This window comes from Triticum dicoccoides, chromosome 2B, assembly GCF_002162155.2.
Source record: "Triticum dicoccoides isolate Atlit2015 ecotype Zavitan chromosome 2B, WEW_v2.0, whole genome shotgun sequence".
In the NCBI taxonomy this organism is placed as follows: Eukaryota; Viridiplantae; Streptophyta; class Magnoliopsida; order Poales; family Poaceae; genus Triticum; species Triticum dicoccoides.
In genome coordinates, this window is record NC_041383.1 from 720119370 (window position 1) to 720128040 (window position 8671).

The 8671-nt window shown below is 52.7% G+C and overlaps 1 protein-coding gene across 1 annotated transcript; it reads left to right on the top strand.

The window, feature by feature from the left end:
* Positions 1 to 4280: 4280 nt before the first annotated feature.
* Positions 4281 to 8201, top strand: LOC119365845 (organic cation/carnitine transporter 4-like). Its single transcript, XM_037631494.1, has 3 exons — positions 4281 to 4704; positions 6708 to 7557; positions 7649 to 8201. Exons 1-3 carry the CDS (start codon positions 4314 to 4316, stop codon positions 7965 to 7967), a joined length of 1560 nt encoding a protein of 519 aa, XP_037487391.1. The 5' UTR covers positions 4281 to 4313; the 3' UTR covers positions 7968 to 8201.
* The last annotated feature ends 470 nt before the right edge of the window (positions 8202 to 8671 follow it).

Below are 8671 nucleotides of genomic sequence, written 5' to 3' on the forward strand. Positions count from 1 at the left end.
TTCAACGCCTGGTATCACCCCTTCAAAGGTGGTGTTGCATTGGCTAATTCTGGATGGGTCTATCCCCATCCCGCGGACAGTGTCCTTGTATATTAAATTGAGACTGCTGCCGCCGTCTATGAGGACATGGGTGAGATGGTATCCGTCAATTATTGGGTCAAGCACCAAGGCCTCTGATCCTCCGCGCTGAATACTAGTTGGGCAGTCCATGTGATCGAAGGTGATCGGACAAGCCGTCCAGTAGTTAGGTGTGGGTACGATGGGCTCTGTATCGTACGTGTCTCTGAGCGCATGTTCGTGCCTTATTGTGGATGTGTGCGTCGCGTGGATCATATTTACCGTTTTAACCTCTGGTGGGAATTTTTTTCTGTCCCCCAGTGTTCGGCTGGCGAGGTTCATCCTCGTCTTCACTTGGTGTTTCCCTCCCCTTGTGTTCGGCATTTAATTTGCCGGCCTGCTTGAAGACCCAGCATTCTCTATGCGTGTGGTTCGCAGGTTTCTCGGGGCTGCCATGAATTTTGCACAGTCTGTCCAGGACTCTGTTCAGACCGGACGGTCCCTCTTTACTGCCTTTAAATGGCTTCTTTTCCTGATCAGGTCGAGAGCCCCTGAATCCGGCATTGACCGTTGTGTTGTCTGGGCTCTCTTCCTTGTTTTGGTGTTTGTTTTTATTACGCCGTGGCTTCCCATTGCCATCCCTTATTTTGGATGTGATGGGGTCGCTGGTGCCTTTACGGGCTAGCCAGCTATCTTCACCCGTGCAAAAGCAGGTCATAAGGCTTGTTAAGGCTGCCATTGTCCTTGGCTTTTCTTGGCCGAGGTGTCTAGCGAGCCACTCATCATAGATGCTGCGCTTGAATGCCGCTAAGGCTTCGGCGCCCGGACAATCGACAATTTGATTCTTCTTAGTGAGGAATCTGTTCCAAAGCTTGCGGGCGGACTCTCCAGGCTGTTGGATTATGTGACTTAGATCGTCCGCATCCGGAGGCCGGACATAAGTCCCTTGAAAATTGGCCCTGAAAGCGTCTTCGAGTTCCTCCCAACTCCCAATTGAATTTTCGAGGAGGCTTTTCAACCAGTGTCGAGCTGGTCCCTTCAACTTGAGGGGAAGGTATTTGATGGCATGGAGGTCATCCCCACGAGCCATGTGAATATATAGGATAAAATCCTCGATCCAGACCCCTGGGTCTGTCGTTCCATCGTATGCCTCTATGTTCACAGGTTTAAAACCCTGTGGAAATTCATGGTCCAGTACTTCTTCAGTGAAGCACGGGGGGTGAGCAGCCCCTCTGTATCTGGACGTGCTGCGGCATGCCGTCGGCTGTTGTTGTGTCCGGTGCTTATTCCGAACTGGTATTTGGTTGGTATGGTCGTTTTGGTGAACATAGTCCTTCGCCGGGGTGTGTCCTTTGGGTCCGTAGATGGACCTGGCTGCGTCGGCCTTCTTATCCAGGTGCTCACGCAAATCGTGTGCGGCATTGGTAGCCGCTCTGTTGCGGTTATGAGGCGACACGTCTGGCTTCCTGGTTGTGTTATTCTTTGGTGGAACGACTTCGTCGTCGAATTCTGGCAGTAGCTTACGTTTCGGATAGCTCTTTGTATGGCGATCATCGCCGTATCGTTCTTCAGTGTCTAGCACTTTATTCCATCTGCGGTGAGCGTTTCCTGTGCGGCTTTGAGCCGTTGCTTCTGGTTCTTTAGATTTCTCGCTGTGGCCATAAGCTTTCTATGGAGGTTATCTCATTCCACGCTTTCTTCTGGAATGATGAATGCATCATCGTCCGGACTGTGTTCCTGTCCTGGGGCGGTTTGATGAACTTGTCCCTCAGGATCATTGTGATCGGGCGCTTGCTCCGAACTTGGTTCGGCGTGACCTGGCTCGTCCTGCTCCATCACTGGGTTCATGTGGTCATTGTTACCTTCAGAGTTTACTGGTATGTCGATCCTTCTTGCGCTCTGGTCGCTATTTTTACTGTTGCTGGACTTTGAGCGGCGTCTGCGTCGTTGTTTTGGCTTTTGCCCGGGGGTTTTATCTTCCGGATTGCCACCGTCGTCCTCCTTGGGCGTATCCACCATGTATATATCGTGTGACGAGGTAGTAGTCCAGCGCCCCAGAGATTCCGAATCTTCTCCCGCATCGTCGTCCATACCGTTGATGCCTTCGGAGTCGAAGTCAAGCATGTCGGTTAAATCATCAACCGTGGCAATGAAGTGGGTGGTGGGTGGGAAAAGAATTCCTTCGTTGTCTGCTTCCCACTTGAGTCGGGCATAGCTTGGCCGAGAGCCTCCTGTCAAAGAGAGAGACTTTAATGAGTTCAGCATGTCGCCAAAGGGCGAGTGCTGGAAGATATCCGTAGCGGTAAACTCCATTACCGGAGCCCAGCCAGGCTCTGCGGGCTCGGGAGCGCGTGGACCGGAACCTACATCTGGACACGAGTCCGGGGGTCCGGGGTCACATGCCTTCTTAGAAGTGAGGCCGGTGTTCGGCTCTACCGCCGATGAGTGTGCGGCCTGCGGGGCGGGGTCCATCCCTCCATCCTTAGGCAACGCAGCTTGCTCCACATTTAGGTCCGGGGCTACTGCAGGGGTGATATCCCGAGCATTGTCCAGCAGCAGGTCTAAGTCGTGCTCAACATGACTGTCCGGTGTTCCTGGCATAGGCCCGAATCCGTCGAAGATCAAGTCTCCGCGAATATCCGCCGTGTAGTTCAGGTTTCCGAACCTGATCTGGTGGCCAGGGGCGTAGCTGTCGATCTGCTCCAGATGGCCAAGCGAATTGGCCCGCAGTGCGAAGCCGCCGAACATGAAGATCTGTCCGGGGAGAAAAGTCTCACCCTGGACCGTGTTGTTGACGATGATTGAAGGAGCCATCGAGCCTTGCAACGACGACACAGAGGAACTCTCAATGAAAGCACCAATGTAGGTGTCAAAACCGGCGGATCTTGGGTAGGGGGTGCCGATCTGTGCGTCTTAGGCTGATGGTAACAGGAAGCGAGGGACACAATATTTACCCAGGTTTGGGCCCTCTCGATGGAGGTAAAACCCTACTTCCTGCTTGATTAATATTGATGATATGGGTAGTACAAGAGTAGATCTACCATGAGATCGTAGATGCTAAACCCTAAGAGCTAGCCTATGATGATTATGATTGTAATTGTGATCGACCTTCTAAGGACCAAACTCTCCGGTTTATATAGACACTGGAGAGGGCTAGGGTTTACATAGAGTCAGTTACAAGGAAGGAAACACAATATCCGGATCGCCAAGCTTGTCTTCCACGCAAAGGAGAGTCCCATCTGGACACGGGACGGAGTCTTGAGTCTTGTATCTTCACGCTCCAATATCCGGACGACGTATATAGTCCGGCTGTCCGGATACCCCCTAATCCAGGACTCCCTCAACTCCCGAAAAAAAATGTAACTAAAATACCCATGTGGTGTCTTGAATTTTTCATGCCCACCTTATTTTTCTACAATATCTTGTTCAAAAGAGCTGCTCATGCTACACATCTTAAAGCACCAAACCCGCCTCAAACGCCTAGGCGGACGGCTAGGTCACTGACTAGTCACGAAAATTTGACCCAGACAAACACCTCAAATGCCCGGGCTAACCGCCATCCCTCATATCCAGCCCAAATGGGGCGGATATAGGGTCACCTGGGCGCGTCCGCCACGTCGGACCCAACCCACGCTGACCCACCCGACCCATATATATTCCTCCTCATCCACTCGCCGGACCAAACCCTAGCCACTTTATTCCACTCCCACCCACTCCCCTCCGCCTCCCGAGCTCATCTCCGGCCTTCTCGACCATGGCGGGTAGCGGATCTGATTCCGACCAGTCCGAATCTGTCGACTTGGGTGTCATCCCGTGCGGATTGGAGGAGGCTTGAACTGTCAGTGCCCGCGAACGTGCCCGGACGCGTCCACGGGCTAGCGATGGATTGGATTTGCAAGGTCCGGCTAGCTATAGATGATCTTATATTTGCTATTTGATCGTCACGAGTCACTTAACAAATGCAGAGCAATAATCATGAGTGCTGGCGTGTAGATCATCAAGTAATGCACAACTTGTCACCAGCAGGGTGGTGAAAACGACGCCGTAAATGGCTTCCTTTTCTGTTGAACAACTGTAAATGGCTTCCTCAGTCGCGATTACCCGCGGACGCATGCGCACAGGCCTCGGCGGCTCGGCCTACAACTACAAATAGCTCGCGGTTGAAGACACTGCCCCAGTACACGCGCGCACACACACCCCGCGCCAAGGGAAGGGACCACGCGGGTCCGCGACGTTCGTGCGTGCGTCAACCAGCTATGTCCACCGAGGCGCTGCTGGCCGCCCAAGGCGGCGGCGGCGGCGGCGGCGGAGGGGAGGTGGCGAGCCGGCGCCTGAGCATCGACGACGCGCTGGCGGAGCACGCGGGGGAGTTCGGGCGGTGGCAGCTGCGGCACTTCGTGCTGGTGTCGGCGGCGTGGGCGCTGGAGGCCCTGCACACCATGGTCATCATCTTCGCGGACCGGGAGCCGGCCATGTCATGCCCCGCGGGGGAGGGCCGGTGCGGCGACCGGTGCGCCGGCGCGGCGGCCGGGTGGGAGTGGGCGCAGGGGAGCGCGTCGTCGACGGTGGCCGAGTGGGGCCTGGTCTGCGGCGAGCGGTACAAGGTCGGCCTCGTCCAGGCCATCTTCTTCGCCGGGTGCATGATCGGTACGTGCGCTGCCGCTTTGCTCTGCTCCCACCGCCGATCACCGGGTTAGGTCTATCTGTTTTTTTGGTATCTCTGTAAACCCTGTTTCGTCAGCCTAACATTTGGCTACCATATCGTCGTCAGCCTAACTAATCCCGTGGGTTGGCTTCGCGTGCGCTCTCTGATGTCCCGTTGATAGTATCTTCTCTTACGCATCAAGTGCAGAGCCTCGTGCTCTGTCTGTCACACGGATGGCATGCCCAGTCCCAGGGCGCAGCTTGCCGTGGCATGGCATGCGTCCCACTCCCACCGTGCAGCAGTACAGTTTCGCCGTGTCGACGGCGCCAAATCGAATTTCCTCCCTCCCCAGATCCGTCTTTATCGCTAGCCGCTCCGTCCCAAGCGCCGTATACATGCCTGCCTGACTGCCGAGTAGCTGTACGTGCAATCTTTTACCTTGGAAAAAAACTGAGGTCTAGCTAGCTGCGCATCTGGACGCATGCAGCGTCACTGGTTGAGTAGGATAGTTGTAGTTTACTTCAGCCTTTTTTTGACTCCTGCTGCATCTTTTTCTACTGAACTGCATCTACACCTGTATCGTGGCTAGCCTTATTTTGTATTCTAGTGCGTTTTTTTTGTACTTTTGAATGGTAGAAGCTCGACCTTCATGCATGCACGGCGCCGGTCTGACAGCAGTGCTGAATACTGACCAGCCAGTATGAGGCAAAACACGAATCAGCTTGCTGGTTACGATAAGTACAAATTTGTCTCGCATCGCCTAATGGGTCAGTCTCGGTGATGTGATCTCAAGCGCATTGCAGACTAATTAAGTTCTCCTACTAATAATACGACAAACTCCGTCTAGATTAGTCTCACCCTCGCATGTTGGTGTCGCATTCTTCTACTGGGGAGTATTTTTCCAAGCCCTTTTGTCTTTTGTGTTATGGGAATCAGATATGATGCTTGGGATCTCTTGGCCGATCCGTCCAAGCATCCCGCTGACTGAACCAGTGCATGTGGCTGAGAACTGTGGTCTAGTGGATCCTTTGGACAGTACTCGTACAAGCCTAACCAACAGTGACTAGCTAGTGGTACATCTTTGCATTTAAGGATGCGTCCCCCGGCACGTCCACTCAATTATTTGAGTGTAAGTTGCAGCAATACAACAACACTGAAATTGATCAACTGAGTATTCAGATTGAGCATCTGTTGACGCATGGGAGCATGGGGTTGAGTAGGATTCGGTTTCTTAGAGGATACGTACTATACGACTGAGAATTATAGTAGGGCGTTGACAGTGACCGGGATACGGCATATGCTTCTTCAGGCTCTCAATAAACCCTCCATATCGGAAGATGCTGCTGCTTCAGAGCTTCCGCGAAGCGATTGGCCGCGGATGACGGCGTACGGTGCGAGGTGACGCGCGCGCACAGATGTGCCGTAAATTTAGCCTTCCTACGTGGCTGTTCGAGCCGTGCCAGTTCTTCTTGGCTGTCAGTCGGATCAGATCAGGTCATCTATCGCCGGTGTCCTGATCCGGCAACTGGACAAATCATCCGGATACACTCTGCTCTGGGGCTGGGAATTGGACGACAAACGGGCCGCGCAATTCGAGTTTCGGACACACTCCAGGCTACCTGCTAGTGGAGTTGAAGTAGAGTACTTCGCCTGTGCTCACTTTCTTCTCCTCTGTTTTTCGCTGAATACGAAATGGCTAGCAAAAAAAAAAAAGACTAAATAATGGACTGAAAGTTCAAAAAAAAGTAATGGTCTGGATTTTGCAAAAAAAAGGTGATATGTTTGCTCTATCTCTTTGATGCAGGCCGCCGGTTTGGCGTGCCCCATGATATTTTAACTGTTCCACTGAGCATCATTGTTTAACAAGTTTAGCAAGGTTCTCTAAAAAAAAATCCGGTCATGCCATTCATTTTATTACCTATATTTATGGTGTTTTTTCTGTCGTTTCATGTGACTGGTTTTTTTAGAACATCATGTGATCGATCACGTTGTTGGCTCTTTGCAGGCGCCGGCGTGTTCGGGCACCTGTCAGACTCCTTCCTGGGCCGGAAGGGGTCCCTCCAGGTGGTCTGCTTCCTCAACGCGCTCTTCGGCCTGCTCACCGCGCTCGCCCCCAGCTACAGGGTCTACGTCGTCCTCCGCCTCCTCACGGGCTTCAGCACCGGCAGCATCGGCCTCTGCGCCTTCGTCCTCGCCACGGAGCCCATCGGGCCATCCCGCCGTGGCACCGCCGGCATGTCCAGCTTCTACTTCTTCTCCGGCGGCATCGCGGCCCTAGCCGGCGTCGCCGCGATGTTCCAGTCCTCCTGGCGCCTCCTCTACGTCGTCACCTCCCTCCCCTCCCTCGTCTTCGTGCTCGCCGTCATGCCGTTCATCTCCGAGTCGCCGCGCTGGTACCTCGTGCGACGGCGCACTGACGATGCCATGCGCGTCTTGCGCGACATTGCGGCCACCAACGGCCGGCGCATCCCGGACGGCGTCACGCTTAAGCTCGATGATGAGGGAGATGATGCTAACGGCGGCAAGCAGATCGAGGAGTCGTCACCGTCGTCGTCGTCGGGATCGATCCTGGACGTGTTCCGGTCGAGGACGACGCGGGCGAGGCTAGTGCTGTCCGTGCTCATCAACCTTCTCTGCTCGGTGGTGTACTACGGGCTGAGCCTCAACGTGGTCAACCTCAAGACCAACCTTTACGTCAGCGTCGCCGTGAACTCGATCGCCGAGATGCCCGCCTACCTGCTCACCGCGCTGCTCCTCGACCACTTCGGCAGGAAGCCACTCGGCATCGGCACCATGCTTCTCAGCGGCGTCTTCTGCATCGCCGGCAGCCTCATCGCTGGCGTCGGCGCCATGAGGTAAATCAAATAAGAGTTCAAGCCAGCATTCAAACTTACGTGTGCGCTGCATCTTCTTTGTTCTAAAACATTTGAGTATGTGACATTGCAGGATAGTGAGGATGGTATGCGGTGTGGTGGGCATCTTTGGCATGGCGGCGACGTACAACTTGTTGTTCATATACACGGCGGAGCTGTTCCCGACGGTAGTGCGGAATGCGGCACTAGGTTGCACGTCACAGGCATCACAGATGGGTGCCATACTGGCGCCCATGGTGGTTGTGCTCGGGGAACGGGTGCCATTCGCAGTGTTCGGCGTGTCGGGGATCATCGGCGGGCTGTTGGTGTTCTACCTCCCGGAGACGATGAACAAGCCCTTGTATGACACCATGGCCGGCCTGGAGGAAGGAGAGAAGACCCCCTTGAAATAAGAGCAAGGTGCAGCGGGTGACTCTGAATTGCATCAGTTTTCGTGTGTATCTTTGTACTGAAAGATGTTGCCGGTAGAAAATGTTGCTGATGGAGTGAACCGCTCATGCAGCTTCGTTTGTAGATTTATTTTCTTGTTGTATGGGGTTTGTAGATTTTTATTATGGAATATGCTGTAGATTATTTCACCTGTTGATAAATCAAATAGAACGTTGTTCTCTAGTTTGGTTGAGACATTGTTTATTGTTTATTTTATTTTCTAGAATCCTCTACTTTAGTTCTCCCACCCATTTCTCGCAAAAAAAAAAAGTTCTTCCACCCATGCAATAGAGAGTGAATGGGAAAAGAGGGGTTACTTTTATTTTCATTTTCCCCTTAAAAGATAGACTTTGAAATAAGAGTCATGGAATAATGCTGAATTCGAAGGTTTATTTCTATAGTATAAAAAAATCAAATAAATTTATGGATTTACCACGACTTTTGTTGTGATACATAGATAAAGAAGGAAAATTTCTCTCTTGAAGACCATTGAAAAGAACCGACCGGCAACATGCATAACGTTATTTAAAGCTTAGCTGGAAACCACACTTAATAAACTATTCTTTGGTGGAGGTGGAACTCCTGGATGGAACTGCTTCAAAATGAATTTGATTACTGATATGTTTGGTAAACGAGTGCAGTCCCAAATAGACCCTTAGGGCATCTC